The sequence below is a fragment of the Callionymus lyra genome, chromosome 15 (assembly GCF_982586985.1).
Source record: "Callionymus lyra chromosome 15, fCalLyr1.hap1.1, whole genome shotgun sequence".
Taxonomy (NCBI): Eukaryota; Metazoa; Chordata; class Actinopteri; order Syngnathiformes; family Callionymidae; genus Callionymus; species Callionymus lyra.
This window is the reverse complement of record NC_141832.1, coordinates 5,986,359-6,004,612: the sequence shown is the minus strand read 5'-3', so window position 1 is coordinate 6,004,612 and position 18,254 is coordinate 5,986,359. Positions and strand designations below refer to the sequence as shown.

Below are 18,254 nucleotides of genomic sequence, written 5' to 3'. Positions count from 1 at the left end.
AGTTTAGTTGAATAGTTTAAAACTGTTTGTAAACTCTAAGTCTTTGACACATGAATCTCACTGGGACAGGAAACGCTATTAGTTGTCACTAATTGACTTTTAATTCAGAGTCAATGTCATGATCAGAGGGATCAATAAAGTTCTATCGATCCATGAAACACTGACGTCTTCTCTCGTCGGCGACGGTTTGGCGACATCTAGTGGCGAGCGCCCGCCTCGCTCTGAAAGGCTGGTCGAGCCTCCACAAGCAAAATGGCCGCCAGTAAACCGAGCGACAACACAGCGTCTGACAGCCATCGAAGGGTTTCGCATGTTTTGTTTACAGCTTGATCTCACGCTCGAGCAGACTCGCCTTCTCGCGTTGTTTTCTTTTCTACGACCAACATTTCGCCTTCGGTGATGTCATTTCTTACTCATGTTCGCCTTGAACGCCTCGTAGAACTAGTTTGCTAAGCTAGCTGCTAGCCTGCTAGCCGAGAGGATTTTTGCACAGAAGCACTTTATGTCCGATGTGATCCCCGAGGTGAGTTTTAAAAACCTTAACTTGTACATTTTTACTTGTTGCTACCGTGTACGTGTTCGGTTTGAGGCTGATATACGACGACAAACCGTGTTATTGTGTAAAAACAACCGTGTAGTTCGTCATTCTCTGAAGGCCTCGTCGAGCAACGAGCCTTCGTTTCCAAACATAATCTTCGTCACATCTGTGCGTGTAAAGTGTTTATTCTGGTGATGTTCTGGTCACACATTACACACTCTTGGTGTCCTGACCCGGGTTTAAGCACCTTTAGTCCGGGTTAGAGTCGCCGCTCGTCCGCCTGTCGTCGACCTGAATATTTGTTATTTACAACTTGTCTCTTATTCTCGCTCCTCTACATGATCCTACAGTTCGTTCTTCACCAGACACGATTCATGACGAATCTGCTTTATTTACACGTGTGACCATATTCTCAATCTCTAAAAACACAACAATACTACGTGGAGTGAAGTTGTTGAAACATTTAAGTGTCGTTAAGTCTTTTTACTTAGTTAAATACAACTTGCATTCCTAAGCGATACACGTAACCAAACTTCTTGGAGAACAAAGTTGTGTTTATAAGTCATATATTAACTTCCTTGAAGCATTTTACAACATGATTATCATAAAAATCATATCTCCTCAACAACAATATCATCCATAAAAGTATTAAATAAATACTCCAGATATAATCTACGGTATATATTCTAGTCTAACATATCTTGGACATATTGAAGTTGTACATTATTCAGAATAAACTCTCTAGTGACTTTTATATAAATCGCATCTAAACAAAAAAAAGTTTAGTTACTCCTCAAAATAATGTATTGTATTATGTATAAATAATGCCTCAACATTAAATAAAATAAGATGGTTGTTGGTATACTTCTTCTTTTTTTCTCTTATGTCTTCAGGTGACAATATAGGCTTCTGTTAGCTATTAAAAGAATCTTTGGATGTATAATGCAGTTTAAAAATCCATCACATTACAGGTACATGTAAGCATACACGCTTTAACTCAAAAAAGAGAGAGTGGAAGTCTGCTACTGCAGCCGCAATACGATCTCGATAACGACAAAGAATGTGTATTTACTGTAAAAACTACAAGATAAAGTACCTGCTACGCAACTTCAAAGCAAAACCCTGTACATTTCAAGCAAGAGGTCAAGCATGTTTACATTGGTAGCACGTTAGCATTGTGTTAGCCGACTAAACCTACTTGTTTACATGAATGTCGATTCATAGCCCACTTTAGTCTAACGTTTACGTGTTTATGACGTGTTTGCATTTCACCTGCCGTGTGTTTACATCGAGCAGATGTTGCGTCCTCCACTGGACTAGATTGGATTCATAACGCTGTATATAGGATTAGCCTACCGACGGTCAAACATGTCAATAAATGCTATTGCATCTACTTTTGTGCGATGTTAAGTTGATCCCCAGATAAATCGGCGTCGCTGTGTGTTGCTGCTTTGCCGGTGGATGAATTATGCAGTGAGAAGCGAGGCTAGCAGGGGCTGTTGACAGGCTGTCCGCTCCGCTTAACATCCACTCAATCCAGAACCAGCACTGCTGGAAGTCCGAATAGTAACTCCTGCCTTGGATTTTGTTAAGTTGTCGAGTCCTAATGGTTCCTATAGTTGAAGAAATGTCTTTTAATGCAGCCTGGAACATCATCCATAATAGAGGTTTTATTTTCAACAGGTAGGAGAATCAGGAATAGGATCAGCGGTTCATGGAAGACAAGAAAAAGAAGAAAGAAGATAAGAAGAAAAGGGAAACCTCTCAGAAGGTATTGTAGGGCCTTTCAAGTTTTTAACTGATCCAATGAATCACTAAGTTTAGTGCACCTTTTTATATTGATTTATAACCTTCCTTATCTTGCTCTCTTGCTTTTGAATTAAGTTTGTTTTCAATAAGTGTGTTTGTCATGACACACACGTACATACACACACACACACACACGCACACACACGCACACACACGCACATGTATATATTATTGTCACACACTGATATGTCGCATGGATGGGTTAGTTCATTAAGAAAATGTATAATATAAAGGTTTTATTTGTTTTTATCCATGAAAGTGAATGTTTGTGGAAGTAAATGAAAGTAAAAATAAGCTAAATTTAGACTAGTATGATTGATTGGTTGATCCACCAGTGCAAGGTTTAATACAAATAGTTTTTTTATGGATCAAAGATTTTCACTAATTGAGAATAAATACTTTCCAATTAGTCAAAAGTGTCTTGTTTCATCTTGTACTTGCCTTATTTTCAAATGGCAAAATGGCAAAAAATACAAGTCAGAATAAGAATAAAAACACAAATCTCCAAAGAATATTGAGATTAAAAGCCCATGTTGTTTAGAATGGAGAATATAAACGGAGAAACACTCGGACAGAAAAGTGTAAGTTTCACTTCACAAGTTTATTTGCTCGCTGTAGAGTCAATGAGTGAGAACCTCTCCCTAATGAGTCATCCAGATGTATGACTCAACTAGTCCAAGAGTCATCGGAGGATGTGCTTCAGCTGCTCACTGTGTCGTCAGAAAGGAATTCCACAAATGGTGTTTGAATTCTCCCGCAGCGTTTCAATCTGAAGTCGTGAACAGTTGATGTGAAAAGTTAGTTTTTGATTCACCGGAGCATTTGTCTGTTTGTTTAGATTCATTTTTAAAAATTTAAACAAGAATATTAAAGACGACTCTGTGCTGCGACTTCTTTCAAACATGGAGGTTTGTTGTTTTTAAACGATTGTCTGATTGTTTTTAAAACGAGAAACCCTTTAAAAAAATGTCAAACAAGTGAAACAACAGCCGATGAATGAACACTGTACTTAAATCAAGCTCCGATTACTTCTGCAGCAATAACATCGGCTTGTTCAGGTTATCGAGCGACACCGGCCATCATAACATGTACCCAAAGTCGGCGTCTCTGACCCCGAATGTGGACGACTCTGCGTATTTGTGGCCAGCAGTGGCCCAGGTGCTGGTGAATTGACGTGACCCGAGGTTAATCTATGTTGACTGACTTGGCTGGAATTGACTAAATAGCAGCTGACTAATGCTAAAACACACTGACCCGGGTCAGCGCTTGAATAGTCGCAGTGTTTCAAGCTCTGGAATGGATTCTCTTGTTTCGTTTTTTTCTTCTACAATTTTACCAAATGTTGTATGCGTGCGTGTGTTACTTTGAACAAAGGTTCTTACACGTCAATCTGGCTTCAACCAGTTTGTTAGCTCACAAATCACCTGCTCTACAGACTGTAGAGTGAAGGCTCAACCTTGATATAATGGAGTTGAGAAGCTTCTTTTACCGAAACCTCCACCAGATCTTGGGTACCAGTATATCGAGACATTCCCAGGCCAACCCAGAGAAATAGTAATCGTGTCCTGGTTCTGGGTCTTCTTGGACCCTCGCCTGAGCCAGTGCCACATCTGTTGAGGAGGTGTGCTGTGACTTTGTGTTGTGAACATGCAGCAATATGACCAGAGGCAAGGCAGGGGTGAGCGAAGCGGATCTTTTGTCCACTTCTTAACAACTTAACCATTCACTCCCTGCAATTTTATAATCCACTCACAGGACTCACTCTGAGCTTCACCAAAGTTTAAATCACATAATCTACTTTACTGAAGGTGGCTCGACAAACGCATAGATGCTCGCGCAGGTTTGTTTCAGTATTTATATCTTAATTGACGGATTCCTTTTGTGTTTTATGTTCCAGGTGCCAGACCAGAAAATCAAAGGTATGTGTCCTCGTTGGTGTCCGACTGCCGGTTTACACTGATTTTTTAATCCTTGCTTGTCTTCATCAGTGCCAGAATCAGCCAAGCCCGTTTGTCCCCAGCCTCTGTCCACCCCTGGCTCGACGTCCCCCAGCCCTGGCCCCGTCACCCCCTCGTCCCCCAGTCCTGGTGCCGCTGGGGTTTCCACACAAGTTCCTCCTAGTGGTGGGAACAATGCCAAGCAGCGTACTGCTTTGGCCAACGGACAGCCCTCCTCCCCTTCTGGAAGTCAGAACACCCAACAGCAGCGATACATGTCCAGAGAAGTTCCGCCCAGGTTTCGCTGCCAGCAGGACCACAAAGTGCTACTGAAGAGGGGCCAGCCACCGCTGTCCTCCATGCTGGTTGGCGGGGGAGCAGCGGCCGGAGGTGGCGGCGGCGGAGGTGGAGAAGAGAGGTCGGGTGGAGTTGAGGCAGGTCGTACCTGGGGAGGCCTGACACAACAAGCAGACGCTCACACAGCCGCAGCCACAGGTGAGTGGAATCCCATGTGGTTTGAAAGAAACAGTCTACAATTCCACTAAAATATTTTCAAGCAAAAGACATTTGCCTTATTTAACTCCTTTTTATTCTCAGTGATTTATGAAGGCAGCTGTGACTGATGCTGTTTATTTCTCTCCAGATTCCAACTTGGGATCATCATCATCATCATCATCGTCGTCATCATCATCTCTGCTGCCCTTTTCCCCAGCATCCACTCTGTCGCCATCGTGTTCTTCTACTACTACTTCTTCAACTTATGCAAATTCCACATGGGGGGCCGGCTCCGTCAGCCAGTCCTCCTCTCAGGGCTGTGGGAAGATGATTGTGGACGGGAGTGACTCTGAGGATTGGCCCAGCATCCAAGGCGGGGCCAGAACATGTACTGATATGGCAAAGGGCGGAATGCAGGAACAGGAATGCCCTGGCAGCAACAATAGTGCCTCGTGGAGTGAAAGGAACGCCCAGCAGAAGGGAGGTGCCGTCGAAGGTGGAGCAGACATCCGTACCCCATCTATTTCTCCTCCTACTTCACTACTTAATGAATGTGTTAAAGCAAGTGGGGGGGTGTGGGGTTCTACCTCCTCCTCCCACTCGGAGCCGGGACTCAGATCTGCAGCATTATACAATTCCAAAGTCTCCCAAATACCCGGTGGGCATCAAGAGAACCCAGTGGGTGGCAGCAGTGGTCTCCCTGGTGCCAACTTCAACCCTAATGTGAATCCCTCTGCCTGGCCTTCCCTCGTCTCCGATGAGACGCCGTCTGCAGTAAACGATGGTCGATCTGTCCACTCGTCCAACACATCAGTTTCCTCTTTCTCCGGCAGTACTGTGGAAGCCAGGAGCGGAGAGCAGCACTTAGGAAACCCTGAACTAATGGCTACAGGCGCAGGAGTAAAAGGACCTGGACCAAATCGAGAAGACAACAGTGAGGGGGACAAAATTGAAGGGGAATCGCACTCTTTGTCTTCCTACTCGACTGACTCCTCCTCTTGGAGGTCCATGCCTCCTCTGTCCAATGATCCCAGCTCATGTGCCCCACAGGCCGATGGATGGGGGGCAGACAGGACGGGGGCTTGTGGATCCAAAGGTAACGTGTGGGGCTTTGGAAGCCAAAGTGACAAGAAAGGATGGGGCAGGGAAAACGACGGCTGCTCAAGTACACCTGCAGTTTCTCAGGGAGGGTGGGAAGACGGGAGCACCGAAGCCGAGTGGGGAAGAACCGTGGACGGTGGGGCTTCAAGTAATCTGGCAATAGGAAGTGAGCGGGAGGGAGGAGGTGGTGGTGGGAGCAGCAACAGCAGCAGTAGTGGGAGTAGCACCGGTTTTGGGGGCCGATCATCACAAGACTCGGCTTTACCCAAGGTTTCGAATTTGACGAAAGCATGGGACAATCAGAAAGGGACGGGGAGCGGTGAGGGGGATTGGGGCAGCAAAGGCGGTCAGAGTGAAGTTCAAGGAGAAGGAAGCGCGTCTGTTACCTGTGGAACACCTGCTGGAAGCGACGGAGGAGGGACCGACAGCGGACAGAAGGAGCAGACGAACTCTGCCACGCTCTCCTCCAACCAGACCTCGAATGCTGAAGTTGCCTTACAGAGTATGCTCAATCGGTCTGACCTGGATCCCAGGGTTCTGTCCAACACCGGTTGGGGCCAAACCCAGATTCGGCAGCACGTGGCCTGGGACTTGAACACCAGAACGGGCGCCGGGAAAAGGAACGAAAGACACACTTCCTCTTCCTCTGCATTCTCTTCAGGAACAACTGACACAGCTACTGTTCGTGGTTCCGGGTACTCGTCTAGCTCAGCCGGTGGCGATACGTCTTCCGCTCACACGGCTGTTGTTAAGACTATCCTTGCCCCACAGAGGGACAACAGAGATGCAGGTGATACACATTCTACCAGTGGATCATACACTTCCTGTAGCACTACTAAAAATACAGGTGAAGATGTATCGGAGGGAACCCAAGCTGCTCCAGGCTGGGGGGATCTTCCAGCTGAAAATCAGAGCAAAGGATGGGGGACTGAAGAGAAGAAGTGGGGGGAGACTCAAGGGGACAAATGGAGAGGCGATGGAGAACAGGGTACTGGGTGGGGAGATGGTCCACGGGATAAAGGGGCTGGTGGTTGGGGGGGGAATGGGAGAGACGATGCAGGCAGCTGGGGAGGAGGAGGCGATTGGGGACAGAAAGACTCTACTTCGGGGGGCGGGTGGGGAGATCGACCAAGCAGAGCTGGAAGCAACTCTGAAGATGTATCCTCTCGGACTCATTTGGAAGAAAGGGGATCAAGAAGAGATGGTTGGGGCACGAGAGAGGCGGGTGCGCCCAAGGCCCACCAGGACTGGAGGAACGATAAATCTCAAACCACAGCAACAGTACCAATACCAAACAGCCAAGTGGCAACAATGAAAGTCCCAAATCAACAGCAGCACCAATCACAGGGCCCACTGTCACCCGCAGGACCCACGCAAGGGGGGTGGAACAGCAGGCCCAACGTTGGAGGTGGACCTCCACCTACAAAAACCCAGAACCAAAGCCCGGGGTGGAACTCCGGCCCAATACCCAAACTATCCAGTGGAGGGTGTGATTCTGTAGAAGCGAGTGGCTGGGAGGAACCTTCCCCACAGTCCATCAGCAGGAAGATGGAGATCGATGACGGCACCTCCGCCTGGGGTGACCCCACTCGATACAACACCAAGAATGTGAATTTGTGGGACAAGAACAGTGCAGAACATAACCAAGGCCACAGCCCACACGCTCCGCCGCCGTCGCTCCAGCAGCCGCCTCGAAGACAACAGGCGATGCAGCACGGCAGGGACGGAAATCCAGGAAACTCGGTGGGAGGTGAGCAGCTCGGTAAGACTTCCCACTTTATCACATGAACCCTGTGATCATTTTTGAATGTGTGTATTCAAGGCATGTGGGGTGGTGGTGCGCAGTCCGACAACGGTGCCGGTGCTTGGAATCCAGCAGCGGATACAGGTTGGGGGGATGTGGATGACTCTGGTAAAACACCCGGCTGGGGGAACCAGTCTCCAAACCCAAGCAAACCTGGTAAGAATTTTGGCTCAACAGTGAGCCTTTTTTGAATTGAACATTAGATTAAATTGGTTTCTTTCTCATTCTTATTATGTTAAACTAGTGAAAAGAGGTGTTGTCGCTGACATCATCCTCCCAGGCCACATTGAGGCTTTCCCCGAGTATTGAGTGTGACGTCTTTTTCTTTTCACTGTAGGCATAAAGTCCATGGACAGCTGGCCCGGGCGAGGGGAAGGCTCTGTCGCAGCCTCCAGACATTCGAGCTGGGACGAGGATGACGACGGTGCTGGAGGTGTCTGGAACCACACTGGAAGTGGCTCTTCCTTCAACTCTGGAGGCTGGGCTCAGGGTCACGGAGGGAAGCGTGGAAACATGAAGGTGGGTCCATTTCAGGTCTTGTGTTAATAATGACTCTTCTTTTTAAAATGTATCTTAATGTTGACACTCGATTTTCTTTCTCTTTTGAATTTTTGTTTCTACCACGAAGGGCGGTGGCGAGAACTGGATGAACCCGATGACACGTCAGTTTTCAAACATGGGTCTGCTGGTAAGTTCTCATGATTCTTCCACACCTGAATGTTACTCATACACTGAAGCACACAAGTCTTCCATTACCAGTTAAAATGTAGTTGGAATTGAACTTAACGGAGAAGAAACAAAAATGACAGCCGATAGTATCTCCTTGTGTTACACCCCGACTTACTTCGTGACCTCATCTTTGCCGGCTGCCTTCCAGGGTGACGACCCGATTGCGGACAAAAAGATGGATGGAGACAAAAGGGGGATGGCGGAATACAACGGGGAGATGAGGAGGGGAGGACGAGGAGGCTACCGCATGCCACCATCCAAAGACATGGGTCCGGTCGACATGGGGCCCTACGGTGAAAAGGTGAGCCCCCTTTTGTTTTATGAGTTAACACTCCACGGGTTAACCTATGATTTCAGGTGGTAACATTTGATTTCTTCTTGCAATGAAATGGCACATACAGGGGACCCCATTATACTTTATACTTTCTTTGTCGACTGTTTTTTACTCGCCTCGTAAGTAAGTCATTTTTATTTGTATAGCGCTTTTCCAGACCAGGGTCACAAAGTGCTTAAACAATAAAAACAATATTCAATAAAGTATACACTTTAAAGGTCAAAGATAAAGATAATAAAGATAAAACTGATAACACAACAGGAGTTCCAGAAAATCAAGGAAAATCCATTTGATACATTCAGCTCATGACACGATGTATTTGACTTCATATACAGTAACTCAAAGCTAAAATATCTTCCAACATCAGCTTTAAAAGCAGCTGGAGTCCACCGTATCCTCTCGTCCTCAGTCATCCCCGCGATCGTGCAAGATTTTATTCTTCCTTCAGCTGTGCAGGACGTGATGACTGCTGCCATCTAGTGGCCGAAGGTTTACTGTAGGTTGTATATTTGCATGTAAGTAAGTAAGTAATTTGTATTTGTATAGCGCTTTTCCAGACCAGGGTCACAAAGCGCTTAAACAATCAAAACAATATTCAATAAAGTATATACTTTAAAGATCAAGATAAAACTGATAACACAACTGGAGTTCCAGAAAATCAAGGAAAAGCCTGAACAAATAAAAACGTCTTAAGATGTTTCTTAAAGGAGTCAGTAGATCATCAAGAGCAAAGAGAGAGAAGATCGTTCCAAAGCTTAGGAGCAACAGTCTGGAAGGATTTCTCTCCTCTGGTCCTGAACCGTGTTCAGGAACCATCAGTAGATTCTGATCCACAGACCTCAGAGCCCGAGCTGGGGTGTAAGTCTGGATCAGATCACTGATGGAAGGTCTGACCATGAATAGATCTGAAAGTAAGAACCAGAATTTTAAAGTTGATCCTGAAAGAAACTGCAAACCAGTGAAGAGTTTGAAGGAGAAATGTGAGTTCTTCTACTAGAGCGGCTCAGAATTCTTGCTGCAGAGTTTTGTATGAACTGCATGTGAATTGTTGATATAAATTGATTGAATATGATGTTGATACAATAAAATGATACAAAACGTAAGAGTTAAGATATTTTTCAAGACTAATAATGAGCGTGATGTTTAAAAAAAGACAGACTTGCTGAATTATTTCTCCGTTCAATAGATGGGTGGTCACGGACCGTTCGGCGGCGGGATGCCTCAGCCTCGGGGGATGCACCAGCCCAGCATGCATCCCATCAACTCCCCTCAAGGGATGCGCGCTCAAGTGCCTCACCAGTTCCTGTCTGCTCAGGTGTGTGTGAAACTATCCCGTGCTGCGATGAAACCGTGAAGCGCTCAATGAGATCGTTAGCCGAACAAGGGAGAGTCGGGTGACCCCGTCGTGAAGTCGTATTCTAAAGTTCTCACGAGCCTCCGCTCATGTATCTGACGTTCATCTCGGCTTTAGCTTCAGAAGTCCATCGCCACACGGTCACCGAGCCTCGGGTGCGGTCGCTCAGATTAAACGATATTTGTCGGAAGGCGACGGAGCCGCGACGGGTCGTCTGAATCATTGTACAACAGTTGGGCTTCTTGCTCTGTACCGCTGGCAGTTACACAAAGAATTCCTGTGACAAACAGGTGCCGGGTCCTATGCTGAAGCAGATGCCCTCTCCTGGTGGCAGTGTGGGCGGAGTGGTTGGAGGAGTCGGCGGTGTCGGTGCAGTAGGAAGTGTTGGAGGTGTCGGCGGTGTTGGTGGAGGAGTGTTCCCTTCTCAGCTTTCCCCACAACAGCTAGCAATGCTCAGCAACATTTACCCACACATGCAGCAGTTCCATCTGGTACATGCCTAAAATTGATTCTTGTGATTGATTGAAAAAGCAGCATGGTCTCTTGTGCCGGTACCTTTTAAGTGCTAAATGCAGAGAATGAGCTTTTGACTTTTTTTTTACGTGGCCAGAGTGTGGTGGTGGGTTCATCCTTCTAACCGGCTCGTGTTTCTTCCACAGGCTTGTCATCTCCTCCTCCAGCAGCAGCAGCAGCAGCAGCAGCAGCAGCAGCAGCAACAACAGCATCTTCTGCAGAACCAGCGCAAGTTTCCACAGCCGCAGCCTCTGAGGCAGCAGGCAGACCCGCAGCAGGTGAGCTGCCGCTCGTGTCTCAAACTTCATTTAGCTCATGTATTTATTCCAGTGTATTCGAGTCTATTCAAAGTCTAAAGAGGCCGCATGATATACTGAGACTCATGTGAGTGTGAAGCCAAAAGAGAGTCCCTTAGTAGAAGTATGTCAGTAGGAAATGCTGTCAGTGAGGGTGTTACAAAAGTACTGTCATCATGAAATTATTGTTTTTTTAACATGTCAATATAATAGCAGAGCGTTGACATATTATAGTTCATTAATAATAAAGTTAGATTAGTCTTTAAAGTGATGGGGAATGTAAAAATCACTGTTTTCTTATTTTCAGAATTATCCGTTTTTTAGAGTTGTAGACAAAAATGTGTGTTCGTTTTAGTGTAGTCCAGGTATATATTGCGAACCCAGTCGATTTTTTACACTGGAAGCACTTATTCTACCCAAAGTGATTCCTGTCTGTGAAGCACGTTAGCTTTTAAGATTCTCCCCCAACGGTTTCTCTGGACGAGGTGTCACAACAAGTGTCATAAAGACGCTTCAAACGGTACAAATACCTCCAAACTGCTTGTAACACTTGGCTCCAGTCGCTACATTAAAATGAACAATCATTTTTGTCTATAACCCCATAAAAGAACGAATTACTCCAAACAGAGTTGAGTAGAAAATGAATGAAATTGAATTTTCTCTCTAAGAAGCTTAAAAAAAAACCCATTAAAGCTTAATATAGTTTGTTTTGAACTATATTCAGTTGCTACTCATTGGTGTTAGTGTGTGTAAAGCTCATGAGCAACACACACACACAATACAACACACAATGACTGGAGTATTTCTTTTAATGCATCAATAATGTCCACATTTCTTTGAGGTTATTTAATAATTTTTTGACAGAAGCGTTGTAATCCAAGTGTTAAGCTCTTATCTATGGAGGAGCAGGAAGTGGATCGTCACCCTCACGGTTCCCTTTTATCTCATTTAATTCTTTGACAAAGTCTCTAATCTGTTCTTGAGAACTAAATGAAAAAGTGCTCTAAATAGTCCAAATGTTCCGGCGACTGGGATGAGTTGTGTTAACATGTGTTTCTGGGTCAGCTGGCCAGGATCGTGGCGCTCCTGCAGCAGCAGAGACACCAGCAGGGCGGCTCCAAACTGTCCCCCTCCCACCTGGGGGGCGGGCTCCCGAAGCAGAGCATGGCGGCGGACCCCCTGACTCACCCGGGTATGGGGGGTCCTCTATCAGACATCCACGCCAAAACTCAAGGGATGTACTCTGGTAAGATGAACGTTGAGTTCTTTCCACTCATCAGTGCAGAGATCGTCTACTTAGGTCTGGATTACATACTTTTACATTCTCACTGTTGATGAAACTTAACTTGAATATTAAACGTCTGCTAGAGACCTGTTCAGCCACCAGAGGTCAAGGCGATCTATAGCAGGGGTCACCAACCTTTTTTTTAAACTGTGGACTAGTTTAATGTCGTCACAACTTCAAGATAAACGTATAGAGTTTGCGTTTCACTCGTTTCTAATGGTTAACGCGAGGATTTCTTTGAGTAAAACAAGCTCATGTTGATAACCAGAACTATAGCGATGTCAGTGTTTAAGATGAGGAATAAAGACTAACCAGGTCAACCATCGTACCAACTATTAAACTAATGTTTAAGTCTAATATTCTGTCGGGCCCTCGAAGATGTGGACCCTTGTGTGTGTGAGTTTGTGGTCCTGCTCTGACACGACCTGTGTTCCCGGGCAGGACTCGCGCCGATGTGCAACATGTCCGGGCTGGAGTTGAGCCCAGGCATGGGGGGCATGAAGGACCCCGGAGGCGGGCAGCAGTCCCGCTTCAAGTGGATGATGGAGGGACACTCTCCGGCGCCGTCGCCCCCCGACACGACCCACCACAAGAACGGTAGGCGAACAGATGGCTCGTTAAAACCAGGTCTCTTCCCCCAACATCACCTCCCGTTCTGTTCTCGCCTCGACTCAGTGTTTCCGACCCAAGGTGTGAGTCAGCCGCGTGGTTTTTCTGCTTCAGGTCCCTTGCCTGGCATGATGAAGGGCGCAGGAGGGTCTCCGTACTCGCAGTACGACATGATGGGCGGCGAGGGTTTAGGCATGCCTCCTCAAGGGTCCGCGGACAACTGGCACCGAACCCCCGGCAGCAAAATGGGCAGCAAACCTGCCAGATCCAGCTGGCCGCCCGGTGAGTCTCTACGACTGGTTCTTATCGTCCTGATGTTGGCGTAGAACTTTTAACTTGACACGGATACTCACATATTTGATACTCGATACCATCTGATGACGCAGGATATGAAAAAAGACCCCCACATTTTAAATACATTATTTTATTGACAACAAAAAATGAACCCCGTGTTACACGTGACAAGAATCTCTAGTTAAATATTCATATTAAATAACACAAAAATAATCTGCGATTATATGAATTAGTTTCAGGTCTGAAGTACAGAAGTGCCGAATATAAATAAAATAACAATTACAGGGTATTGATGATAAATTAGAATCTTATCCAGAGACAACATTTTAGTATTATTTATTTATTAATTTTTTCGTTTCAGTACTTTTGACAACTTTAATGTGTATGTAGAGGATGAGAACTATTTTTTAACACCCTTGACCGCAGTAAACTTGGAGATAAAGCTGGTCGTTAAACACACATCGAACATGAAAGAATAGTCCGATGATCAAGTGGTGAAAATGTGACCCTGGTCTGACGTGTCCTCCTCACTCCTGCCAGAGTTCCAGCCCGGTGTTCCCTGGATAGGTATCCAGTCGGCAGGAGACCCGGAGTCCGACCCTTACATGACCCCTGGCAGCGTCATGGGCTCCCCTGGACCCCCGACCCTGAACGACTCTGACCACCAGTTGTTACGAGACAACATTGGTAAACACGAGTGACAAAAAAAAAACCATGTGTTTGTGTAAAAGGAGCTTCTGTTGATGTTGATGTTGCTGCTTCAGGGCCAAACCCCTCCCTCAACACCTCGCTGCCTTCACCTGGTGCCTGGCCCTACAGTGCCTCAGAGAGCCCCATCAGCAACACTCACAGCCAAGGTACCAGCTCCGGTTCTGCTACCGGATCAATGCGGATATTCTTGAGACACAAGTTATGCAAGACTCGACGTCATGTTCTCGTTCAAGCCGTTCTTCGCTCGCACGTTTTCTCAGGAAAGTACTCGGAGTACAAGCCCAGCTGGCCCCCGGAGCCCATCGGACAAAACAAGATGTGGAAAACCAGCCGCGGCAGCAGCTCCCAGGTCCAGCTGCCGCGACCGCCCCCCGGCCTGACCAATCAGAAGCAGGCCACGCCCTCCCCCTGGGGAGGCCCCGGTCCGAGGATGGCCCGCGGCTGGGGAGGCGCCGGGATGAGCCAGGAGTCCAGATTTGGGCCAGGTACACTTGAAGATGCCACTGGGATTTCTCTTTGGTTCTGTTTTTGCTTTTTGAAACGACCTTGTCGACAGAATTTAGCTGTTTCTTTTAAAAATGTCTGCTTGTTGTGGATCCTCAGGCACGACGTGGAGCGACGGCGGCGCCTCCAGGAGCAGCTGCTGGCTGCTGCTCAGCAACCTGACTCCACAGGTACGTCTCAAATGAAAATGAATAGTTTGATTTCCTCGTGGAAACACTGTGACATTCATCAGTGAAAACCAATGTTGTGACAAACACTGGGACCCCCTGCTGGTCTCGTGGTGTAACTGTTGGCGAGCCTCCGCGTTCCTGAGCGAATCGATTTCCTCCCCAGATTGACGGCTCCACGCTGAGGACGATCTGCATGCAGCACGGCCCCCTGCTGACCTTCCACCTGGGCCTGACCCAGGGCAGCGCTCTCATCCGCTACAACAGTCGACAGGAAGCCGGCAAAGCCCAGAGCGCGCTGCACATGTGAGTTAGCTTAGCCTCGATGCTACGTGGGTCCATGTTCTACGTGGATGATTATCAAAGTAGATGAATGTTCATGATTGTCGACAATAGTACACACTAACGAGAGTAAAACTGAGAGTATTTGAAGGAGTACAAACGTGGATTAAGATTTTGATTTTATATTACGACTCTTGACAAAGTTTTAACTTCTTTCATTTGTTTTCAAACCAAAATATGTCCAAACATCAGCTGCTGGACTCACTGTATCCTCTCGTCCTCAGTCGTAACTGCTTTCATTTGTTTTCAAACCAAAATATGTCCAAACATCACCTTTAAAAGCTGCTGGACTCACTGTATCCTCTCGTCCTCAGTCGTAACTGCTTTCATTTGTTTTCAAACCAAAATATGTCCAAACATCACCTTTAAAAGCTGCTGGACTCACTGTATCCTCTCGTCCTCAGTCGTAACTGCTTTCATTTGTTTTCAAACCATAATATGTCCAAACATCAGCTTTAAAAGCTGCTGGACTCACTGTATCCTCTAGTCCTCAGTCGTAACTACTTTCATTTGTTTTCAAACCATAATATGTCCAAACATCAGCTTTTAAAGCTGCTGGACTCACTGTATCCTCTCGTCCTCAGTGGTAACTGCTTTCATTTGTTTTCAAACCAAAATATGTCAAACATCAGCTTTAAAAGCTGCTGGACTCACTGTATCCTCTCGTCCTCAGTCATCATTCTTCCTTTAACTGCGGAGAACTGCTGCCATCTAGAGGCTGGGAGTTTAATTGCAACACAAACATGAACAACATGAATATTTTTGTGTTGATTTTATATTAATAATATATATATATATATATATGTTTTATAGACAATATATTCAAATGAAACCATCAAATAACTTGCAAATAAAACATGATTTGATTTATTGTGTTGTTAAACGTTGATGTTTAAGTTTTGAACGATTTGACTCGTGTGTCGTTAAAACCTCAGACTTTGACTCGCGACGCTTGTGTTCACAGGTGCGTTCTGGGAAACACAACCATCTTGGCCGAGTTTTTGAACGACGAAGAGGTCGCACGCTATTTTGCACATTCCCAGGCAGCAGGTGCAGACGGGTCGGGCTCGGGGGGTCCGGGCTCGGCCGGGACGTCGAGCTCGTCCGGATCCGGCGCCGCCGTGGCCACCAGCGGGGGGAGCTCCCCGGGCAGCGAGAGGGCGGCACCGGGGACCACGTCCGGGGGGAACGGCGGCGGGTCGGCGACGGCGGGAGGATCCGGAGGAGGGGAGACCGCCGCCATGGGGGGGGGTCGGTCCGGCTGGCAGAGTCTGGACGCTTCCGGCGCCGTGGAAAACGCCTCCAGCCAAGGACCCGGGTTAGGGAGGTTCTCGCAGTGGAGCACCAACGGCGCGGAGGAGGAAGGCGGCGTGGAACCGGCCCGGTCCGGCCTGTGGGGGGGCATGGCAGCAGGGTACCCCAGCAGCAGCAACAGCCTGTGGGGGGCGCCACAGATGGAGGAGCGGCACAAGATGGACAGCCCCGCCGCCTTGTTGCCCGGCGACCTGCTCGGGGGAGGAGCCGACTCCATCTGACCCCCGTAGGTTTGGACACACTGTTCGTACACTGGGACACGCACACACACCTACACGATATGCATATTCATGAGCGACTCATCTACACACGTGGTTGGCATATTGTCGTGCACACATGAAGCAGAAATGTGAGACGTCGCTTACACACATTCTCGTGGCCAGACTTAAGCTATTATATAAACAATTGCAGGGACTGTTAGATGTGTATCAGCCTTTTTTTTCCACAGATGAAGATTTCAACTGCTTAGACTTGAAAATACCTGAAAATAAAAAAAAGAATAAAAAAAACAAAGTTGGTCTGAGAGACTGGACTGGATGTGCTTAGTAAATAGTGGACTTTTGGACACACACACACTCACACACACACACACAAACCCCCGAAAACAAGCCTTCTGACAGACGGGCACTGTACGACGGCATCATCCAGAACTCTGTTCACACTCATGCAAAACCCACCAGAACTTTCTCTTGGCGTCGACGTACGTATGGATGTGTTTTTGTTTTTTTTTCTCAACGATATCGTCATTGTTTTCAAGATGCTGACCTCCTACTGTTGTACCATGTTTGTTACCGTGATCCACGTTCAGTCGCCTGGACTTGAGCGAGACCAAGAGGTGGCGCCGGAGCCGCCGCCGCCGGCGTGTGCGTGTGGACGGAGCGTGTGCGTGTCGTGCCTGTGGTGCACACGGCTGCTTCAGAAGGTCGATACCATATATTTTGAGTGTAAAACTGCTGACTGTGTGATTCATGGCACTAATGCTTTTTTTTTCCTTTTGAAGTTTTTGTTTTTTAGCGTCTTTTCTATTGTCTGACCTGCAATAATAAAAAAAAAAAGAACATTTTGACGACACAAAGAGCTGAAGGCATACATGTGGAGAGAGAATGAAATGCCAAAATCTTATCAAACTGTGTGGCGTGGGGGGGGGAGGGGGGCGGGTTGTTTACAGATGCAGAATTATCGTACGTTTTTAATGTTCCGTTGTTGTTGTACTCGTTTTAAATTAAGACAGGCTTTCACACTCCTGTTCGGTGTTTATTTTTTCCGTTTTGAGATTTTACAAAGGAAAACTTTATTTAAACATGAGAACAAGATAATAAAGATTAAAGTATTGGCTTCTACCTTCGTGGCTGTGTTTTCTCGCGAGGGCGGCGGCGACACGTGTCGGGGGCTCGTGTGACGCCCGACTCAGAGGCTCCATCTGGCGCCGACCAATCCTCTTTATCACCCGCGTCATCCTCAACGTAAGCCGCGCGAGCGACTGATATGATGCGGCGGCGCTGATGGAATCCTGCCCGCCATCGATGCACATATTGACATCATTGATCCAGGATTGCTGCTAATGAGATCCTCCTGGTCCTGGTCCCGCTGAAGAAACTGTTGGACCTTCATCCTGCAGGACCTTCTCGAACTCGTCCAAACCATTTCATCTTTTTTTTGTTTTCCTCAAATAAAATGTTCTAATTTTGTGTTAAAAGTTGAATAAAATCTTTAATCTCATGACTTTTTTTTCTTTCCTGTGACGCACTAGACTTGTTGCTAAGATACCAGTGTTTACCAGGTGTGACTAGTAAACATGTTCATGTTGTTGATCAGATAAACACAAACAAGTGTATAATGAACGTGTATTATTCACTCGTACTGCAGGGAGGAGAGATTCTACTGCTCTTTTGTATCCACTGCTCAGGAAATAAGATTTAAAAATACATGTTTTAATGAGTTTTATGACTATGAAGATGTATATATTTGTTTTATTGTCTTATAATACTTACGTTTTATGTTACCTTATATTATTTATTATTGTCTTTGATATTTGTAATATTTGTACTGAATATTTTTACATGTGTTTGTTGGTTTAATCCTTATTTTTACTGCTTTGACAAACGGGGAGAATATATC

General features: G+C 46.5%; 1 protein-coding gene across 3 annotated transcripts; it reads left to right on the top strand.

Annotated features, from left to right (window-relative positions):
- The first annotated feature begins 250 nt into the window (after positions 1-250).
- Positions 251-17,476, top strand: LOC148064654 (trinucleotide repeat-containing gene 6B protein-like). 3 transcript variants are annotated; one of them, XM_087808785.1, is made up of 21 exons: positions 251-523; positions 2,222-2,309; positions 4,245-4,266; positions 4,336-4,779; positions 4,928-7,630; positions 7,703-7,840; positions 8,022-8,203; positions 8,313-8,372; positions 8,562-8,714; positions 9,934-10,062; positions 10,392-10,592; positions 10,761-10,892; positions 11,976-12,156; positions 12,637-12,792; positions 12,919-13,086; positions 13,639-13,785; positions 13,863-13,955; positions 14,070-14,294; positions 14,413-14,483; positions 14,647-14,786; positions 15,787-17,476. In XM_087808785.1, exons 2-21 carry the CDS (start codon positions 2,253-2,255, stop codon positions 16,355-16,357), a joined length of 5,973 nt encoding a protein of 1,990 aa, XP_087664911.1. In that variant the 5' UTR covers positions 251-523; positions 2,222-2,252; the 3' UTR covers positions 16,358-17,476. The 3 variants fall into 3 exon arrangements, with proteins under 3 accessions (XP_087664911.1, XP_087664910.1, XP_087664912.1); XM_087808784.1 differs by having other exon boundaries at positions 4,928-7,642; XM_087808786.1 differs by lacking the exon at positions 10,392-10,592 and having other exon boundaries at positions 4,928-7,642.
- The last annotated feature ends 778 nt before the right edge of the window (positions 17,477-18,254 follow it).

Coding starts and splice junctions, on each gene's coding strand:
- LOC148064654 (XM_087808784.1), top strand. CDS start 2,253: ATGGAAGACAAGAAAAAGAAGAAAGAAGATAAGAAGAAAAGGGAAACC. Junction 12,793..12,918: donor CACGACCCACCACAAGAACG/GTAGGCGAACAG, acceptor TTTCTGCTTCAG/GTCCCTTGCCTGGCATGATG. Junction 13,956..14,069: donor CAGCAACACTCACAGCCAAG/GTACCAGCTCCG, acceptor ACGTTTTCTCAG/GAAAGTACTCGGAGTACAAG.